Source organism: Mesocricetus auratus, unplaced genomic scaffold (genome assembly GCF_017639785.1).
Source record: "Mesocricetus auratus isolate SY011 unplaced genomic scaffold, BCM_Maur_2.0 Super-Scaffold_6730, whole genome shotgun sequence".
NCBI classification, from domain to species: domain Eukaryota; kingdom Metazoa; phylum Chordata; class Mammalia; order Rodentia; family Cricetidae; genus Mesocricetus; species Mesocricetus auratus.
In genome coordinates, this window is record NW_024429184.1 from 10018728 (window position 1) to 10040706 (window position 21979).

At 43.4% G+C, this 21979-nt stretch overlaps 3 protein-coding genes and 1 long non-coding RNA gene across 4 annotated transcripts in view; 2 read left to right on the top strand and 2 right to left on the bottom strand.

Annotated features, from left to right (window-relative positions):
- The window catches only part of Grin3a (glutamate ionotropic receptor NMDA type subunit 3A), a 187214-nt gene that overhangs the window by 157003 nt on the left and 8232 nt on the right, over positions 1-21979 (top strand). The window contains exons 7-8 of the mRNA XM_005078708.4: positions 20127-20291; positions 21526-21602. Of these exons, the coding sequence (XP_005078765.1) occupies positions 20127-20291; positions 21526-21602 (242 nt within the window). The remainder of the gene's footprint in view (positions 1-20126; positions 20292-21525; positions 21603-21979) is intronic.
- LOC121136888 lies at positions 285-10945 on the bottom strand. Its single transcript, XR_005874064.1, has 4 exons — positions 9919-10945; positions 1150-1188; positions 778-879; positions 285-700 (listed from the first exon to the last, which is right to left on the bottom strand). It is a non-coding gene; the product is annotated as an uncharacterized LOC121136888 (long non-coding RNA).
- Positions 13952-15812, top strand: Ppp3r2 (protein phosphatase 3 regulatory subunit B, beta). Its single transcript, XM_040738392.1, has 2 exons — positions 13952-14534; positions 14813-15812. Exons 1-2 carry the CDS (start codon positions 14026-14028, stop codon positions 14832-14834), a joined length of 531 nt encoding a protein of 176 aa, XP_040594326.1. The 5' UTR covers positions 13952-14025; the 3' UTR covers positions 14835-15812.
- The window catches only part of Rnf20 (ring finger protein 20), a 38173-nt gene continuing 33033 nt past the window's right edge, over positions 16840-21979 (bottom strand). The window contains exon 22 of the mRNA XM_013119618.3: positions 16840-17236. The gene's annotated coding sequence lies outside the window, so the exon portion shown is untranslated. The remainder of the gene's footprint in view (positions 17237-21979) is intronic.

Genomic DNA, 21979 nt, shown 5'->3' on the forward strand with positions numbered 1-21979 from the left:
TTGTTTTAGCCATGAATTGATGGCTCTGATCTTATAGCATCCCTTAAAATCTGACTCAGAACATTGCTAAGTCCTCAGTGGAGAGTGTTAAGCAGCAAGAGCTTTGTTGATTTATAGTCTAGACATGCCTTAACTAGTAATTGTCAGATTGTTATATGATAATTTTTTAACAGACTAATAGCAAGAGTTACCATGTAGTCCCCAGTCGGGCTAAGGCACGCAAACAGTCAAAATTTCTTCTTTCGGTTTAAATGCTATATCTTGTAGTGTAATTAAAAGGAAGTTTACAAAATAAGGCACAATTTGAATGATTAAAATAGGAGACTGAAAATGGTAACCAGTGCCACAGCCCAAATACAATAAAGAGAAGAGCCAAATAAAACAAGTACAAGGCCATCCTGACATTAAAAAGAGACGAAAACATATCAAAAGCCAATAACTGTTCAAATAGCCTCTATTTGTCCAGTATTCCCAACAGAGTGCATCTCTGCCTTCCTGTGTGACATCTGCTCTTGACATCCTACGGGAGTCTCAAATTTCACTTGTTACAACCCAGAGCCTTAATGCTCCCTCTTCACGCTGGCTCTTTGTCTTCTTGGTGGTGGTTCTTCTGTGTGCCTAGTCATACATTCCATTTATTGGCGTGGATGCTTACTGTCTCTCACGTCCACCTTTTATATCCACCAGCAAGCCATATCACCTATAAAAGAGGTCTCAAATAAGCCCATGTATTGTCAACTCTGGTGCCATCACTCTGACCAAGCTGTCATCTCTTACCTGGCTCACTGCAGAAGTCTGCTAACAGGTCTGTTTTACACCTGCCTTCCGTCGGCTGTCTTCCATGCAGCAATTCTTTCTTCTGTTTGACAGCCATGCTCTCTGGAATGAAATCTGCACTGCTGGCATGCCCTGCAGTGCCTGCCCTTGCTCTCTTCTCAGCTTCTCGTGCCCCTTTTTGGTTCCTCTGTACCACAAGGTTCCTCTTAGGAGGAAGATAAATCCATGCCTCCCCTGACTTGGATCCCCTAAACCTGTTGTTGCCTCTTCCCCCCTCAAGTTGCCCTTCCCCACTGACATTTGCTCGGCTAATGCCTTCATATTACAAAATCCCAGCTAAGGGACTGTGGATGGAGTTCAACAGTACAGTACCTGTCTAGCATGTTCAAGGCCTTTGGTTTGATCCCAGTGCTACAAAAAATAAACAGAAGAGTCAACAAGAGAATGAACTCACAGCTAACATCTTTCTTTTCCAATCCCAGTAGAGACTGACCAATATAAATCATACTTCCCTTTATGTTCTCGTGTATCTCATATCATGTAATAGCACTCAGTCATAACTATTACTGCTTTAAATAAATATTCTGAGTTAAACATAATTATAATCAGAGTATTTGTAATGCATCTCTTCGTTGAACTGTAAGAACTCTAGGGGCAAAGACTGTCTTATATTTTCAGAACCTTCAAATAAAGTAGATACTCAAGATGTTAAGTAGATAAACGAGAGAAACTTAATAACATACCTGAAATGAAATAAGGGTCAATAGGAACTCACAGAGACTGTGGAAGCATGCATAGGGCCTGCACAAGTTCGAGTCATATGGGTCCCAGTGCTGAGAAGGTGGAGCAGACACAAGCTCTCGTCCCTAACCAAGACGCTATCTCCAATCTATGAGAGCTTGCAACGAAAAATTATTTCTCCAAATACTTTTCTCACTGGGTGTATAAACCACACTTAAGTGTAGGTCCATGACCATGCCCAGCATTATATGCCCAACACACACACACACACACACACACACACACACAGAGAGAGAGAGAGAGAGAGAGAGAGAGAGAGAGAGAGAGAGAGAGAGAGAACTCAGTGACATTTTTGTAGATATTTTGTCTCATATTGCTTTGTTTGGGCACTTTTTATCTTACCTATATAGTATTGTCTTTTGCTTGTATATTACAGTCTCCACATCAAAGCCCATACGAGATGGGCTAAAGCCAGACATGAGGGTACATTCCTGTAATCACTGAGGTGGGGGCACTGAGGAGGAGGATTACAAGTTCAAGACCAGTTTGGGCCATATAGCGAGACTTTGCCTGAGGTTGGGGGATAGAGGAGGTGGCAACATTGGAAAGCTTTATGATCAGAAAAAGCAAGTCTGGATTTAAATGTTTAAAATAATTCTTCTTTTCAAAAATGACAGTATCAGAGCTAACAGTGTTTTCGAGATGAAAACCTATTTCTCATCTGGGTAACTGATGGCGTTTTATCTCTGTTGGTGAGTATTAATATAGCTTTTCCTAAGGGAAATAAGCCTGGGCTTATACCAGTCAGCAAATTCAGCCAAGAAAGAAAGCAAGTCAGTTGCTTACATTGAGCTAAATAACAATCATTTGGAGTTCTCTGTGGTGTCCCTGACTTAAATCAAAATCTCCAAATGATTCAAATGTGACAGGAAGGCATTAGCCATAAGGAAACTCTCAGCCACATTCTCCAGCCAGAATTACTGAATAAATGTTACATCCAGGCTGCTGCCATTTCAGAGGGTCATCAGAAAAAAACCAACTCTCTTGCTACACATGGCTCACAGACTAAGAATTTAGCCCCACTTGGGCACAGTTTTGAAGACCGAATAAATACTTACATAGTCTTCTGCCAAATGTATTATGCTGTGAATACACCTAGCACAAAGCTTGACATATCTGAAACTACGTATTTCTGGGTTTGAATGCTGATTTTGTCAAGCAGAGCTGTTTAGCTGTTTCTGCATCTGAGTGTCTCCATCTGGGAAGGGGTGTGATAAAACATGCCATTTTTCCCCTAAGAATAAAAGGTGATTCGTAGAAGCATCTAGCAAAAAACCTGGTACAATAAGTGGTAAATAACAGAAATACTATTTCGTCTCCCTCTAGTCAGAAGGAACATCCAATCATTCTTAGAAGACATCTGAAGAGACCCACGATTGTATTTCTTCAGGGTTTGTTGCTGTCTGTGTCTAAACCAGTCACTGGTAAAATAATGTGATTGCCATAATGGATTAGGCCAATAAGAACTCTGGAGCCAGTAATGATGCAACCTACCTAATGGCACATAGAGAAGGGTGAAGACATGAATCAAAGATTGCCTTGAGATAGGGGAGAGGGCAGAATGGATGCACAGTAGACAGCCAACAGCCTTCTCTGCAAACACCCTGCAAAGTTTCTGTTTATACTATGAAATATTTGGATTTTTCCATCCATACGGGCTCTGACAAAGTGAGCCCAGCTTCTCTTAACGTCTTCCTGGAATGTGAACATCTAGTATTTTGTATGGTGTAAGTAGTTGAGAACATCATCTGTAGAGGCATCCTAGATTGGAATCCCCATTCTACCAGCTGTGAAATACAGAACATGATCCATGACCACTCTGAGCCTTCTCTTCTGTAAACTCAAAGTAACACAGACTTCATAGATTAGAGCAAAACCAAGTCAACTGAGGCCTCTAAAACACTGATCAGGAGTAGAGAGAGGGTTTGGGGTTAAGAGCACTTGCTTCTTTTCCAGAGGACCTAGGCTCAGTTTCCAGCACCTGTATGGTATTATATAACCACCCAAGTCCAATTCCAGGGAATCTGATGCTGTCTTCTAACATCCAAAGGTGTCTGATATGTATGCAGGCAGACATACATGCAGGCAAAACACTCATAAACATAAATAAATCTAAATATAAGTAAAATACTGAGAGTATATTCAGACATAATGACAAAGATTATGAGTTTTTACCATAAGTGTTACACAGATACATAGATCTTATCAAAATTTTCAAATAAAGCCAAAGTAATATATAAAAAGACAGACTTCAAAGAATAAGCATAAACATAAACTACATGTATATAGATGTGAAACACACCAACACTTCTTCAACAAAAATATTTTTATTTTTTTCTATACTCACTGGTTTACTTTGTTCTGTGCGTGTGTGTTTGTGTGTGTGTGTGTGTGTGCACGTGCATGCGTGTGCATGAGGTTTCATGCATGCACACCCATTATGCATGGCAGGGTGTGTGTGTAGAGGTCAAAGAACAGCTTGCTAAAGTCTTTTCTCTTGTACGGGTTCCAGTGATAGAACATAGTTTTCAGGCCTCATAACAGCATTTCTCCTTCCTTGGTCATCTCAACAGCCCTTAATCAAGATTTTAACAAGCAAGTCTGGGAGAGAAGTCTCCAGAAATTTTGGTGTAGTCCAATGCAAGTGTTGGAGTAAAGGCCGTTCTCAGAGCAAGTAGTGTTGGGTAAGACAACCTGGGCTCACTTCCCGGGTTGATTGAATTTTGACAGAAGATGGAAATAGAAATGGAAAGAAAGGGAGAAAGATGCCCCTATAACTGAACCTTCAGACACAGAATGAAAAGGGTAATTCTGGTAACATCTGTATTTAGAGAAAGAAAGCAATGCCAGTGAACACGCATAGCATTATCATCCCTTCTAAGGCAGTGGTCCTCAACCTTCCTAATACTGTGACCCTTTAGCACAGTTCCTCATGTTGTGCTGACTCCAACCATTAAATTATTTTTGTTGATTCTTCATAACTGTAATTATTACTACTGTTAGGAATTGTAATGTAATTACCTGAAATGTAAGATATCTGATAATGCAACCCCTGTAAAAAAAATCATTAACTTCCAAAGGGGTCGTGACCCATAGATTAAGAACCACTGTTCTGATGATGGTCTATACTATGAAATATCCTTATTTATGCAATTACAAACAATTCTATAAGATGTTCACTATATGCATTTGAATGGCAATGCATTCCACCCTTGGGCATAGACTGATATGTTTGTCTTGAAGAACCTAAAACAGGACCTTAGGATCACCCTTACACACCCTACAGATACTGTGTAGCCAAAGCAACCAGGCCTGTGTTCACAGGCTACACTGGATCTCCTCTGTAAAGACTGCCTGTTTTCTTTCCTCACTACGCCTATACAGAATTCTCCACCTCTTGTATTTGCTGTTCCGTAATGTTTCCCCAGAAAAAGAAGAAAATTCTGTAGAAGAAAAGTGGCTATCAGCACTTCTCTTACCTACCCTTTCATCAAATGTCCCGTACTGCAACAGCGTTTATGCAGAGAAACAAGGATCATAGAAAAGTCTTTCCATCCAGACCCTGAGCTTCATCTCTCTGTGTCCTAGATGGAAGGGTGGTTCAATGGGCACAGCCTCTCCCTTCCCCTCCTCCCCCACGATCCCAGGAGAGGGGCACAGCACTCAGCATCACAGAAGTAGGTATGCTTTTGACCGCACCTTTCCAAAAGGTGCTCTTGACCTTGTTATAAAACATACCTCAGTTTGCTTCTAACCTCCCACTCTGCTGTTCCAAGTATAGTCCCAGTCCATGTCTGTTCCCACAAAGTAATTAAACACTTCCTTTCAATCTGAAAATAATGCCTGAGTTTGGACAATGACTTATGTGGTCACCTAGTGTGAAATCACGAAGGATACTTTTGGTCCTCCATTTCTGACGGTTGGCTATTCACACTTGGCCTCAAGTGAGAACCCTGATCTAGCCACCTCCCGTCTCTTCACAACGTTGTTGAGCTACAGTTTCTCTGGAAGATAGACTCTTGTTTAAAAAAAAAAAGTCCAAGGTTCTATCTGCTCCCTAGAGCCACCCAGGACGTTGTAACTCCAGCTCTGCAGATCAGACTGTGACAACTTTCAGAGAGGAATGCCAAATTGACCTCAGACGTGTCCCTGCAGTGCTCACAGTCCAACTGTGTTCTGTCACAGTGGGCTCACTGCTGATCAGTTCGGCTGGGGAAAACATATGGTGGGGTATAAATTCTCTCCCTCTTCCTTTGACTCAGCAGAAACTTACAATTTTAAGTCCCAGAGAAAATTTAAGAACTCCAGGGCAACAGTCCTATGAAACGTGCTTTTACAAACTATGAACGGAAGGCAGCTGATTACAGTTTAACAAGCACCCCAAATTCATCAAAACATTACTCAGGTGGATGATGCATCCTCTCTTTGCAAGTGTCCTTTAAACAATGTTTTGAATAATTGCACCTTTTATCTAAAAGAGGCTGAAAGGAAGAGGAAATAGTGGTCTTGGCAGGGAGCAGGAAACATGCTCACAAAGGGGAGACCATACTGTTTAGAGAAGTCAGAACAATTACAAGATTGGATAAAGACATGCCACCATTACCATTTCAAGATTGTAGGGAGAAAATGCAGAGAGCCATTCTCAGAACCAAGACCAGTAATGGGATGGGGTTTTCTAAGAAACTGGCCACTTGGTTGGTTGCATTTGATATCAATTTGGTGGAGAGCTTGCCAACATGCCCGAGTCCCTATGTTCAATCACTAGTACAACAAAGAAAGAGAAGGAAGAGGAAATGGTCAGTTAATTAGGGGCTTAACCATCCCCTCCTAGACTCACTCACTGTAAGAGAGCTAGGAAACAAATACCCTTTCTCTGTCTCCCCCCACTCTCGGATCTTTTACCTCTGTCTTGGGATAAGGAGACTATCTGTGTGGTCCCTTCAAGTCAATTCCCAGGACACAAAGAAGGATAAAGAAGGGTATTAATAAATTTGGAAGGGAAAAGACCATCTAGCACATCCTTTTGGGACAGAAACGAAAGAGATGGGACCAGCGAAGCATCCCTAGCCTGGCCATCTGAGCTCTGCTGAAGAGACCTTCAGAAGGTCCAGCATGCAGGGTAAGAGAAACAATCACCCTTAGTCAGGAGGGAGAGAGAAACAGAAGCCAAGTTCACTGGAGATCACCCTGGTTCTACTGTTGTGGTGATGACGCCCCTCCAGATGCTTGGGGAATCTACTTGACCTATCCAGAGTTTCAGGCTGGTGTTTTCTTGTTGCTACAAGGGCTTCTGGATTGAATACAAGGGTTGCTACTGGGGACTACAGGAAAGAAGAGAGATTGTAAGCAAGAGGCTCAGTGCTGTAGAGAAAGTTCTAGCCTTGGGCTGGGGAAAGTAAGTATACTCAAAAGCATTACAAAAGTAGGTTATTAAACTTTTCACCGTAACTGTTTTAATTCATTTATTCTTCTTTAATTGTTTACATTGCTTTGGGACAATGTATTTTGATCATGTTTTCCCTGCCCGCAGTTCTTCCCTGCTCCTCCTCACTACCTACCCCTCCAACTTCCTGTTATCAAGAAAAGTCTTCACCTGGAATCTCTGGCCATTCCTGAACTTTCATCTTTCAAGTCACCTACCTCTTCCTGACTGCCAGCCTAACCTAGCTTCCCATTCTTTTGCCACCTTCCCTATCCTTGGCCTTCCCACGCCTTGAACAATGTCCCGTATGGGGGGTCTCCAAGGCAGGAATGAAGTGAGTCTGTCAAGCCCATTGTGTGGCAATTTTAAAAGCTGATGTTTAGGCCAGGCATTGGTGGTGCACACCTTTAATTCCAGCACTCAGGAGGCAGAGGCAGGCAGATCTCTGTGAGTTCAAGGCCAGCCTGATCTACAGAGAGAGTTCCAGGACAGCCTCCAAAACAATACAGAGAAAACCTGTCTCGAAAAAACAACAAAAAAAGCTGACATTTAAATGTATTAGTAGTAGTAGTAGTAGTAGTAGTAGTATTTAGGATAGAAACAGAAACAAAAATGATCATGGTAGTGAAATAGTCTATCAAAAAAGGCACATTATCTTCCTCTCTGAGTTGATTCCATCTGAAAATGGAGCTGTTATTTTGTGTTTCTGGCTTGTAAGAAAGAAAGTGTACATGACCTTCTTGACACATGGGTGCTGAATATGGACAGCGCTTTTCAGATTTGTCTGGGTTCCACTGTGAGGCAATTATATGACCTCTGCAGATCACTTAACTTCTCTGAACAGGTTTCCTTGTCTTTAATAAAGAATCCATGGAGCATGGTCAGCCTGCTGAAAGTCATAGTGAGGCAGGGAGTTAAGGACTGTATATTGCTTTAAACTGAAAACTTAAGTATGTAGGGAGCCACCCTCACAGCTGAGTATGTACCTTGAAATAGTGTAGTAATAAGTTTAATATTTAAGTCAAGCATGAGCTTCGGTGGAACCTATCCAGGTAGGACTTTCTGGAATCCCAAAAAAGCACAATGCTGTACTTGGGTCCTTCCACATAGTGCGAAGTTGAATAGGGCATGAAGAAAGCAATCTGAGAAATGTCTCACCTTCATCTAGTTGGCTTCCAGAACAAACCCAGACATTCACTCCTGCATCAGAACACATATGCTGAACCCATGTGTGCCAGGATCTCTTTGGGTGTAGTCAGTATAGAAATGAATACAGAGCTCACATGCAGAGAAAGAGAGAGAGAGAGAGAGAGAGAGAGAGAGAGAGAGAGAGAGAGAGAGAGAGAGAGAGATCAGGAACAAATTCCTTGTTCTACATGGCCACCCACAGGGTGGAAACAGTGACAAAAGCAAGGTCATGACTCACAGATCAAGGACTCAAAGCTGGCCTCTCAAAGGAGGTGATACCTACAGGGATAAAATCTACCAGGCAAAGTGGAAGTGAGACATCAGAGGCATGAAATAGTAGGTACTGCGAAGTATACCTGCCCTCTGAAAATATCACCCAATTATGCATGCCTCAGGGATTCTAAAATTGCACAGCCATTTTTCCCCCATTCACTTGGTAAACAGACATAGCTAAACTCACAAGCAAATTATAGGCCTTTAGCTTCTCCTATATTCCTCTTTTGGGATTCCTTTTACCTTTGCAAGGCAGGAACATTGTTCTAGGATTCATTGGAGCACAGTCTGGTATAACAAAGGATTTGACTCTAAAGGAGACATCAGGGTGGACTCCCAGCTTGTATAAGCCAGACAGCTTCCAAAATTTCAGATCTAGAAGCCACCAAGATTGCTCAGTGGGTAGCAGCACTTGCTGCTGTATAAACTGAGGGTTTTATCACCAGATGTATAAACTGAGGACATGACTGCTCCAAGATATGCTGAGGGTAAGGTTTTTATTGTAGATTTGTGGGAGGGTACAGCCAGAGCCATCTAGAGGAGTCCAGAGCAGAGAGAGAAAATAGTAAACTCAACATGGCCAGCAGACTGAACTGGGAGAGAGAGACAGAGAGACAGAGACAGAAACAGAGAGAGAGAGACAGACACAGAGACAGAGAGGAAGATAAGGAAACAAACAAGAAGTGTCCAGGAGAGGAAGAAAAACAGAGCGCTTAACTGAAACATCAGGGTTATACAGGAATGAGAAGCTGGGGGAGGGGCGGAAGCCCATGAGCTGGAGAAGGTTAGAGGGGGTTTAGAAGAGCTGAGAAGAGCCACGGGTAGTTAGGATGCTAAGGGAGATCGGGGGCCAGCATGCACTCTGGCATGCTGACAGGAATCACAGATAGCCATTTTCCCCCAGTTCCTTTCCGGCGTGACAGCTGCCAAGCCTGATGACCTGAGTTCCGTGCCTGGACCCAGTGGTGGAGGGAGAGAACAGACTTGCATGTGCTGTCCTGTGTCCTCCACATGGGTGCTTTGGCATGAGTGCCCACCCACCAATAGATGAACAAACACATACAGTAGGTTCAATGAAACATTATAACTTCAGATCTCCCCCTTCGAAGCCAAGGATATAATAAGGCCTGCCTCAAAGTGTGAAGGGCATTTAATGAAACTGTTAGTGGGAACGTCTGGTCTAACCAGTGTTCTTTCCCTTTCCCTGAGTAAGACCTGTGTCTGAGCCAAGTGTGCTGCAACAGGCCTGTAATCCCAGCCACCAGGAACTGAGTCAGGGGCACCATGAGTTTGAAGTCAGCAAAGGCTATACAAAAAGAACCTGTCTACAAGAAATAAATAAATAAATAAATAGCAGCAACAAATAAATACTAGAACTGAAAACAAGTGATGTGCAAAGAAGAATACAACTTGGTAAATAACAAACTGCTTCCCGTAAGACTTTGCATTTGCCTTACCCTAGCTCTTGAAATCTTTTGCACAGAGACGCATCTGTCACCAGCCTCTTAGAGTTAGTTCTAGGCTGGCTAGTGACGGCTTCCATGTAGAACTGAAGACTCTCTGGTGCCATGGAGAGAACCCCTGATTCCGAATGTTCTGGCCGTGTGCTGGCTGGACTGGTTTTTAGAGCGTGGTGCCACTACTTCTTTGTTCCCCTCTCTCCCAGCTCTGCGTGGAGGTAGGTTCCTGTGGGAAAACATGAGGAAGGGCTATGCAAACCCTTAGGTAGCCCTTGAAACTCATCTAGAAAAACAATAACAACTACTGTCCGCACTGCTCTGGGGGCAGGCCTTCGGCCCACATCAGCAGAAAGCAGGCCCGCTGGTCTGTTGCTTTCTGGTCTGTGTAGTTTGAATTCTGTGACAAGGAGGGGCAATCCAGCAGGTGTCCCCTTCACCAGTGGTAATGAGCAAACTAACAGATCTTGTGGAATAAGGGTCTCCTTTTTTGCATTCCAGAGAGGCTCGGGCATAAATTACACTCAATACCACATACTGTTAGTAGTTCCTGCTTTTCTCCTAAATTCCTCGAACTAATGAATATTTATGAAATGTCATTTGCTATGCAACTAGAAGGCCTGAACAGTGCTCAAACTGATTAGTGCTGTTGTGAGAGACAGGTTTCTTTCCGTTTTCTCAGATTTCCGTGCACTGAAGCCTATGGGGCATCTCATGAATTAGGACTCCTCCCTCATCTACTTTCTACACAGAAAGTCCTAGCCTCCAGGCTCTGGAGAGTCCACTTTGAAGAAAGCTAGGAACGGAAGTGGGGAGTGAGTGCCATCTAGTGGCTCTGAAGTGAGGCGTTGCGAAAAAGAAAAACCACCCTTTTGCCTCTCAGAAAAGCATGAACAGTGAAAGAATTGCTCAGCCTGTTAGATGCTAAGGACGCTTCTTCCCCATGTGAGCAGTTAAGAGTAGGTGGAATTTTGGGGACATATTAGACAAGGAAACGGCATCTTGGGGAGCCCCAGAGCCTTTAAAGAGATTATTGCCTGCAACATCTAAGCATAGAGTTATCAGCCAGGAAGGCTAGAACATTCACATTTAGAGCACCATCAATGCTTCCTACCTCTGTCCTTCCAGACAACTGGACTTCAGGCCTACCTCAACTTGTTATGCAATGCTTTGTTTATATCCATGGGAGTCCTGCCCCTTTCCGAACAGAAATGGAGGAGGGGCGGAGGGAGTCTAGTGTGGGGAGAGGAGAACAGGAGAGGAGGGAGGGGTAAATGAAAAAAATTAATTGATAAAAAGTCTTCATAAAAATAAAAACAGCGAGTCTGGGATCTCTCTATCCCCTTTAAGAGCACAGTCCTCGATGAGCCGAAGGCCTCCCATAGATGCTACTTCGGGAAGTGTCTACTGTGTCTCAGTAGTGGGGCCTCTGGAGAACAGTTCAGATCCCCTGAAAACCAAATAATGGCACTGACAAACTCCAAGCCACCAAGAATGAGGGGAAGGCAGAGAATTACGCTTCCTCGGGTCTCAGAAGAACATGATCCCGCCAGCTTCCTGATTTGCGACTCCTGGCTCCAGCACTGCTTAAAGGCAGCCGTCCTGAAGGTACCTGGATGACACCTACAGCTGTGACAAAAGGATCGAATATTTCTTGAAAAAAAAAAAGCCTCTATTTGCTACCAGAAAAAGAACATGTCACTCCTTGGATGGCATCTTTTGTGTCTTCTCTTCCAAATTGTCACAACTCTCTTGTGCTCTAGTTCACTTAGGAGTCCACAATCTTCATGAGCAGGGGTAGCCTCCGCATCTCCTCGGAGCTTTGTATGTTACAACATGATTGGCATGGCTGTAAAGAAAGAACTGAATAAGCATCGCCCTGTCTTCAGTGTCTGGGGGCGGGGTCAAACCTCATTCCACTTCACCTAATGAGGCTGCTGTCCCTTGACTTCCCTGCTCCAGCCACACAGGTCTTCTTTAGGTTCCTGCCGCTGGCTCTGCTCCCCTTGCTCCAGACTTTTGCACCTGGGGTTTCTTCCATTTGGAATGCCCACCTCTTCCAAAACCATCTAGTTAACCTCTTCTACTCCTTGAGATTTCAGCTCTAGCATCCTTCCTCAATAAAAGTTTCCAGCTGATGGACTCTTTGGGTACAAGGTATCTCTCACCTGTAGTACATAGCATAGAAGCTCCATTATATCTCAGATTGTGACCATTTTAATATCTCATCTTTCCCACCTAATTTAGGCAACTGTTACATTCCTCTAATCCAGTAGTTGCTCAATAAATACTTGAATCCATAGTAATACATCCATAGAAATACATATATGCCGGGCGGTGGTGGCGCACGCCTTTAATCCCAGCACTCGGGAGGCAGAGGCAGGCGGATCTCTGTGAGTTTGAGGCCAGGCTGGACCGACAGCCTCCAAAACAATACAGAGAAACCTTGTCTCGTAAAACCAAAAACAAAAAAAAAAAAAGAAAAACATATATATTCAACTAGTCATTGGTTTTTCTTAACACCCTATTAGAATATTCAGGTAAGTCTACAATAGGCAAAAATGATTCCTTCTGACGATTCTGTGCTAGGCATTGAGCCTGGTCTTCGTGTCCTATATTAGTTAGTCTGGGAATGACTCTATGAGTTAGCAATCACTGTCTAGTTTTCCAAATGAACAGTGACTTGGTTAATTAATTCTGCTGGAGGTCACAGAATCGTTAAATAGCAAAACTTTAATTTAAAACTGTATATGTCAAAACTTGTATTTAAAACTATCCCAGAATTATAAAAACAAACCAAGCTTATTATTATCTCTAATCCTTTGGAATATACACAATAAACATAAAAGTTTGACTAAATGATGTTACACTTTTAACTCCACACTCATTAAACTGGATTTCTCAGTGGCAGAACTCAGTTACCCCAGGGACTGTGCCATCTTCACCAAAGTAAGTCTATTATTTGGCACAGGGTCAACCAACTATGATATGTACAGTATAATCAGTTGAACACAATGATCCTGACATTCAAATAAAATAAAAGGCATGTAGTCAGAGCCCATTTCACAGACCTTCCAGCTGATCTTCCTCTGAATTAAAGAACACAGGCATGATGGGCACTTATTTTTGGAAGTGAGGGATGCTTGCCTCCCTCAGTTAGATTTAACAGCCTGAAGTTCCCCCAAGTCCCCGTGAACTAGATTGTTCTTGGACCACATGTATTTTTTATGCCTGTAGAGAACAGGAGTTGCTACTCTAAAGAAAGGAAAGATTAGTTCTGTCTGAAAGATTCCTAGTGGAATCAGAGGAGGAGGTGAGAAATTTAAGCGGCCACTCTCAGTACACACAGGCCTTCCCTGGACACTTTACAAAAATCTCTAACATGCACCAGGCACAGTCTGGGAGATAACAGAGGCCATGTTCTTGGGAACAGTGACTTTTATTTTATTTTTTAAGTGCTCTGAATTAAGAAGTTTTTGTATTTCTCAAAGAGTTATGTTGGTGTCTGTAAATCGGTGTAAGAAATTCTCTTAGGAGTCTTCTGACCCTCAGTTCCTGAAAGAGGTCCAGAAGGACGCCAGTCTGGCTGCTCCCAGGGAGAATTGTGGGGAATTCACCTCATAACAATGCTTGGACTATCATTTTATCTGACCCTTACACCACCCCTGCAAAGGAAGCAGCAGTCTGATGCCACCCTCAGTCAGTGGTTTAATGTCTGTTATGTATATATTGTCTGTCAAGCTATGTAGTCTTTGCTGGAGATGGCACGGTGAATTATCTAGATATGTCCCTAGCTCCCATTTCTTGGAGAAGGGGAGATGAAAGAGAAAATCATTTCCAGGAGAGATGGGAATTATAAGGAAGACCTGCGTTAGAGAGGAGGCCAGCCCAGCAGCAGCTATCCCTCTCCTGAGTAGTCCCAGTTGGCCCTCCCATCCCTCCAGCCTCTACTTCCCCTCTTCCTGTCCTCACAGAGTCTCACCTCCCCTCCCCGCTGCCCACCTCTGGTTCCCGCGCGCTGGCTCGAGCTGCACAGGCCAACGGCAGCACTCTGTGCCTCGCGGTCTCCTTCCTCCCACTGGCTCTGCCAGCCCTACTGCCCCCGCCATGGGAAACGAGGCCAGCTACCACTCCGGGATGTGCAACAACTTCGACCACGATGAGATTAGAAGGTTGTGCAAAAGCTTCAAGAAGATGGACTTGGACAAATCGGGCTCCCTGAGCATACAGGAGTTCATGTCGCTGCCCCAGCTGCAGCAGAACCCACTGGTGAGTCGAGTGATCGACATCTTCGACACGGACGGCAATGGGGAAGTGGACTTCCAAGAGTTCATCGAGGGCACCTCGCAGTTCAGCGTCAAGGGCAACGAGGAGCAGAAGCTAAGGTTCGCCTTCAGAGTCTACGACATGGACAAAGACGGCTACATCTCCAACGGGGAGCTCTTCCAGGTGCTCAAGATGATGGTGGGTAACAACCTTGAGGACTGGCAGCTGCAGCAGCTGGTGGACAAAACTATCTTGGTCCTGGATAAGGACGGCGATGGCCGGATATCCTTCGAAGAGTTCTGTGATGTGGTCAGAAGCATGGAGATCCACAAGAAGTTGGTCGTGTTTGTGTGAGTTTTGTGGGGGGGGGGGGGGGCGGGGGGTTATTATTTGTCTGTTTTGGTTTGTTTTCTTTAAGGGCTCCAGTCAACATATTTAGCTTTCTTCTCTTTCAGTATCTATTATAAAGATATTCAGCTACTGTCTTTCTGGCTAACCCGGAAGTGTTTCTCTCTGCCTCTACCATCCATGCAGTGTTATTAATTCAACTCTCCATGACTGCAGACAAAGCGGGGAGCAGGGAAAGAAACCAGAATAATTCTCATAAATGCCTTTTTCTTTGTTTTAGAGATCACAGTCAAGAAGACTAAAAGCTTAAGCATAAGAAAATGTACATCTTTGCATTCTTTCTCAAGGCTATGTATATGGGAGAAGACTACGATTCTCATGGAGTGTTAGGAAATCTTTTCAATTACTTGTGGCCTTCAGACTTTTAACAAATTGTTAAACTTCCTGTTGTAACAACTAGCAAAAATACATTTATCTTTGCTTAGTATCCTTCAGTCACTCTCTGGACACTACTACCTCCATAACAGCATGCCCCGGACTCTCCGTGATCATCCAGAAATCCCTAAGCATGTTTGAGGGATTGAGGTCCAAAAGGGGAGATTCTGTCTCCGTGCTTCAGCCTGCCAGAAAGTAACCTCTGAGTTCATGTGAGAACAGCTAACTCTGGACCAAATGGCCAGCCCACCCACCTCAGTATGACAGGTTTCTGGCCTTGTGGGTTTAAAAACGGCAGTATTCTGGTCAGAATGGGCAACATCCGCCCCACACCCAGCCCCACCCAGCTGGAGAGAATGAGACAGAGTCAGTTTTCTCCCAGGGCAGAAATCAGCAGATTCAGGCTGAGGTGGCCTTTCCCAGGATGCTGAAATGTTTTTGTCCTGAGGGATGATGAGCAATGCAAAGATAATGAGAGCTGGTAACACTGGGAGGGTCGGCTTGCTTTTGAGAATCTGATCTGGTGCCCAGCAGAGAAGCCAACAGCTGTCTATCTCAGGAAGGTTTCCTCCACTGTAACATTCAACTCAAGAGTTCCTCATGCCCGAAGAGTTAGACTAGGATCCCAGGATGTCCTGGCACTTGATTCTAGACAAGATCTAATGTTAGGCACCTTTCTCTAATTCACATGGGTATTGTTGGTGGCCTGAGATTGGCAATGGTGGATAGTAGAAGCTCTGTTTTGCTTTGGAGTTGGTTTAATACTACTGTTTGTCCCCATAAATGTCACTAGCTCCCTGAAGTCCCTTATACTATTGTCAATAAAGTACAAGGTGTCCTTGGAAGGGCAGGTGTAGTCTATGCTCCAACATCTGCCACTTCACAGATTGCTCCCCATAATGAGCTACCTGATGTAATGAAATAAACTCTCACTACATGTACCCAGTCGAGAGTCACCACTTAACCATTTCTAGATTTATTGTTATATTTTTTTGGGGGGGGGGTTTCGAGACAGGGTTTCTCTGTGGCTTTGGAGGCTGTCCTGGAACTAGCTCTTGTAGACCAGGCTGGCCTCGAACTCACAGTATTGTTATATTTTAAAGAAGTTATCAATTAGTCTTAGGAGGTGGAAATCCAGATTCTATTACTTGCAAGGTGCCCATCTATCCCAAGGAATACTGCAACACGTTTCATGTTATACTTTATGGGGAACCACAAGGAATAGGAATCCCTGACTCTATAACTCCTTTTCCATCATAAAATATATATTTGGATTGTGCAAATAATGCCATCCCTGTAGCATTGGAGTGAAACCCATTTCACAATAGTTAAGACAGTTTGAGGCCCAAACACCCCAGGGTATGGATTCAGTTAGAACAGCGTCATCACAGCCACCTATTAGTTGGGTGAATATGAGCAACTTAGCTTCTGTGTCTTTCCATCCACGTCTACTTTGAAGGTCGAAAGAGATGAAAAGCATTCACTCTATGTAGTGTTCACTCTACTGACTCCCTCCCTCCCTGGCTGTAAGATGGGTGTGGAAAGGATACTGGGATCCTTTGCAGCCTCATATCCTGACACTTGGCCACAACCACTCTAAAATAGTTGGGCATCTATGTAATTTTGTCCCAGAAAGGAAATGATAGGAACTCATGTTAAGGTTAAGGTCCTCCTCAACACTCATGCAAATCACCCCACAGATTTTTCAACTTGAGACCCAGAAAACACTTGAAAGAGAGCCTTTCATGCTAGGCTGACATATCAGACTTTGAGAGGAAATTTTAGTAAGAACAGCGAGCATAACCCAAGATCTCCTGATGACAGACATTATGACTCTGGAAATGTACACTTTCAAATAGGAAAAGTTTGAAATTATGATCAAGAATTTTATTCGGTTAATTGTTTATATTTAATAAGGAAACTCTTTTGGAGTAGCTGGATTAAGTTAGTTGTTCAACCATATCATAGTTGGCTAAAGCTTTGTGGTAATAACCTTGACCTGGCTACATGTTTCTGATTTTGGAACAGAAGAGATTTGGCTAGATATTTGGGGAAATGGATCATATTTACTTCCAAACTAGAATGCTTTTCCTTTTCTCAGTTAACTGCCAATTTCTCAAAAAAAATAGTCCCATGTAACTCCTTGGAGTGACAATAAGTGGAAGGGGTCATCAGCTCCTAACTTCTGTCACATCATCTGATCAGTACTGAGGTGGTGCCATCATCTCAGCCGTCCAAACCACAGGCAATCTTCTCCAAGGACACGAGGCTGGAAAGAAGAAAGGAGAGACTCAAGATCACAAAGACCCCAGTTCCTTTCTCCCATGTTAAATCCCTCTTGTTCCTATGATTACTATGTTCACTCATCTCAAATTATTCTAAACGACATTATTAATGTAGGCTGGTCAATCCAACTTCCACAAGAGGAGAAACCAAGAACTAACAAACTAACTGCCTGTCGGAGAAAGAGACCCAGACCTCTTCAGTTTTATGCATTGCAAAGAAACAGATTTATGTAAAAAGTGTGCATGCATGCGTGTGCAAGTGTATAAAGTAGAGGTGTTTACATATATGTGAGTACAAGAGGTCCACCCTAGGTGTTGTTACTCGGGCCATCTACCTTTCATTTTAAGAGAGTATCTCACTGGGACCTTGGGTAGTAGTTGTTATTAGGCTGGCTGGCTGGTGAGCTCCAAAGTCCTCCTGTCTCCTTCTTCTCCACTCTTGTGATTACAAGCGTGCACCAGCATTCGAGGCAGGGTTTCTCTGTGGCTTTGGAGGGGATATCCAGGAACTAGCTCTTGTAGACCAGGCTGGTCTTGAACTCACAGAGATCCACCTGTCTCTGCCTCCCGAGTGCTGGGATTAAAGGCATGCGCCCCCAACGCCCAGCTCAGCTCACTTTCTTACACAACCAATGTACTCAGCTGTGGTATAACCCACAGTCAATCATTAATTATAAGAATACCTCCACAGACTTTCCCACAGGTCATTGCAGTGCACGTAATTCCTCAATTGAGGTTTCATCAAGTACCTCTACTTCATATCAAATTGACAAAAAAAAATAAGTACAATGGCTCAAGGAGAAAAAGGCTGAATTACGGCTTCAGTCTTACATCTTATCACTCAGACTGAGACACACGTTTGGATAGATAGTCACAGGTAAACTATAGCGGATTTTCAATACCGAAACCGAATATTTTTTTAATAAAAAATTTGGTAAGTTGCTACAGAGAATACATAGTGAGAAAGCAGATGCCAAGAGATACCTGCAAGAGAGATTGACAAAAAACACAGATGTCATCCTGTATCTGCAACCTTACTCTCCCATGTATTAGTGTGTTGAATTTGGGGAGACATAATCTCTAGGCACCTCAAATGTGAAATGGAGGTTAATATTTAAAGGAGTATTAAAAGTTCATATAATTTACACGTATAGACTCTAGCATGCCTATTAAATTCCTAGTTTTAACAAAAATAAACACAGAGGTCAGCCAGGGCTACACAGGAAAACCCTGCCTCAAAAAACCAATATATAGACAGACAGACAGAACTGGAAAGATGGCTTAGTAGTTAAGAGCATGTGTTGTACAAAGGAGTCAAGACCACGATGGGGAAACCCACAGAATCAGCTGGCCAGAGCTAGTGAGCCATCACTGACTCAGATCTGACAAATGGGGAACCTGCATAAGACCGAACTAGACTCCCTTAATATAGGTGACAGTGGTGTGGCTGGGACAATATATGAGGCCACTGGCAGTGGGTCCAAGACCTAACACTAATGTGCAAACTGACTTAGTGGAGCCCATTGTATATGGAGAGATACCATGCCCAGCCTAGACACAGGGGCATGGGGGTGGAGAGGAGCCTCGGTCCTGCCTCAACTACATGATGGGACAGACTTAGTAGGCTTCCTAGGGGAGGCCTTACCCTCTCCATGGAGCCCATGGGAGAAGGGGAGAGTGGAGGGAGAGGGAGGGAAGGATGGAGGGGGAACTGGGATTGGAATGTAAAAACTAAATTAAAGAAAAGGAATAAAGAGAGCATGTGTTGCTGCTCTTCCAGAGGACCCAGGTTCGATTCCCAGCACGTATGTGGAAGTGAACAGCTTTCTTTAACTCCATTCCAGGGGATCTAACACCCACTTCTGGCTTCCATGGACACTTGCATGTGTTGTACAGACATACATGCAGGCAAAATATCCACATACATAAAATAAAAAAGGTAAAATCTTTTGTTATCCTATTAGTGTACAGGTGTAAAAGAAGTCTAAATAAAGAAATGAATAAACTCAAGACAGCTTATTAATTGGGATAATATGAGAAAAATGAGATTTTGTACATACAAGAAAACAAGAGAGAAAGCCTATCTGTTTAATGGAAAGGTGGCCCACTGTGAATTACATTTTTCCCTTACCTTGAAAGTACCTTTAAAAAATGTATGGCTCATTTAGAGTTTCTGCTGAACATTTGATGATGTGAATGTTGAAAGCCAACAGTAATTCTCCCTGTTTGCTCTGCATCTATAGCAGTAATATATTAAGCACCAACTAATTATCAATGATAGCGACACCACCAGCCAAGCTTTTAGCATGTCATAAAAGACCTCTTCATAGCATGTTTCCTTATAAAGTCGCACAACGCCTCTCAAGAAGCCATCAAGTGGCCTCCTTTTCCTTCTTCTCCACAGCTGCCCCATTTTGTAGCCTGGTACAACTTTCTCTACCTCATTGGTTTATTTCCACAACCATTAAATTAAGTCAATGAAGTAAAGAATCCCAACATTCTCTGCCAGCTCCAAGTTCTAAGATTATTCAACTCATGCTCTTCTCTCCTTAAATCTATCCCTTCTCTGCTCCTAGAAGAGGTTCTTTCTTTTCACAGTCAACTGTTTCAGTTCTTTATTTCTCTGCCTCTAAGAAATGGATGCACAGTCCAGATGCAAAGCCTTTGTAAAACTCCAGGGATGACACACAGAGACATCCATGTGTGAGAACTGTGCTCAGCCTGAAGTCACCCAGGGCGTGTCCTTCCTGGCCGGGTATAGTGGTGTTCACCCAGGGAGGAAGGGTCTCCATCTAAAGCAAAACTGAATCAAAAAAGAGCAAATGACTACTGGGCTGAATGTGCATTGACAGGGTCTTTTCTGTCTTGTCGCAGACTTTGCAAATGGGCATCAAGCATTTCTCTGGGCTCTTCGTGCTGCTGTGCATTGGATTTGGCCTCTCCATCTTGACAACCATTGGTGAACACATAGTGTACAGACTGCTGTTACCACGAATCAAAAACAAATCCAAGCTGCAATACTGGCTGCACACCAGTCAGGTGAGTTCTGCAGGACTCTTGTGCCAGTGCCGCTGTACTTAACAATTCCCAGGGAGGCGAAGACCCAGGGGAGTCTGTCAACTGACAAATGGCAAGAGAGGGACGATCAAGCACTCAGGGTTGCAATTCATTTTATCCCACTAACCCATCTACCCATAACTTGAGGACTCCCAGTGTTCCTCCCTTTCCTGAAACACTACTCCTACACATAGAAGACACAATCTAACTGTTCTGAACCCAGTCTCACTCAACAAGGACGGTTCCCTGGAGATTCTTCCCTTGCCAAGGTGAAAGCCAGTAAGAATCTCAAGCTCCCATTTGCTTTTAAGTGGTCCCATTTCCCTGGTCTGTTTTTGCTCTGTCATGAGTTCTAGGGCTGGTTTGTGTGAGGCCATGTCTCACAGAAACAAGGTTTTCTCTTATAAGACAGGCACCATCATCCAGTTTACAAAGACGATTAAAGACCATTCGGACACACTCCTTTGCACATCCCTACCTGTGTGAAACAAATGTGGGCACCCACGCTGTACTCAGAGAGTACAGTCAGGACAGAAGTACCTTAGCAAATCACAGTTTCATCTCACCCTGTAAGGTGGATGAGCTACCCCACCGCCCCCCTGCATCCTGGTACTCCATGACTTGCCTCACCCTTGAAGGCGGGGCTGAACATGTTTCCGCTCTTGCCATTCACCCACTCTGTTACTCATTGCCTTGTTCTCTGTGTTGTTGTTGTTATTTGTTTTGTTTCTGTATTTGTTTTCTAGACAGATAACCGATTTTCTCACAGTAGAGCCCTATTATTCATCCTTTCTGGGGAGTCGTTGGTCTCCTTGAAGTCTGCAGACAAGTGATCTTCCCTGTTGTGTGCTAATACAGTTAAATCCCCAGGAAACCTGCTTCCCTTTCTTGGGTTGGCTGCTTTGGACTCAGCTCTGACAACTATACAAGGCTTCATACCATAGAGGAGTTGTTGGTTTTCCCTTCTCATCACATCCAAAAGCATTTCACCATCCAAAGCATTTCTCCTCCTTCTAGAGACAATAAGCTGTAATTTAGAATCCTCGTTACCTTGCAATGTGTGGCTAAATGTTGACCTAATTTCATGCATGCCTGAAATTTGGTTAAAGAAGCCAAGGTCTGTAGCCCCTAGATATAGTCTGTCAAATTGCAAGCAGTTGTTTGTCCCTGATATACACATTCCAAATGATCTCTATGAACCTGTTCTTCCTACCAGAGATTGCACAGAGCATTAAACACGTCATTCGTAGAAGAAAAGCAGCCACGTTTCAAGACAAAACGTGTGGAAAAGAGGTAAGAGGCCAAATCTGTTGCTAAAACCTTTGCTAAAATAAAAATTTAGACATGTGATGATACCCTATATTCCAAAAGGAAGTTACCTCTAAATAAGTATTCAGACCAAATTTGGGCAATCTGTTGATAAAATAAATATAAATACATGAATTTTCAGTTATAATGAAGTAAAACACAAAAAAACACATCCATGCCCACACACATATGTATACACCGAAATGCAACACAGGCAAAATATTGACAAGTTTAAAAATACAGGTATGTTAAACTGCAGAGGCTGGCATCTGGGTTCAATCCCGCCTCCAACATTGAACAATATGTGTTACTTAACATCTGTGCCTCAGACCCCTCATCTATGAAAACGGGTAAAAAATAAA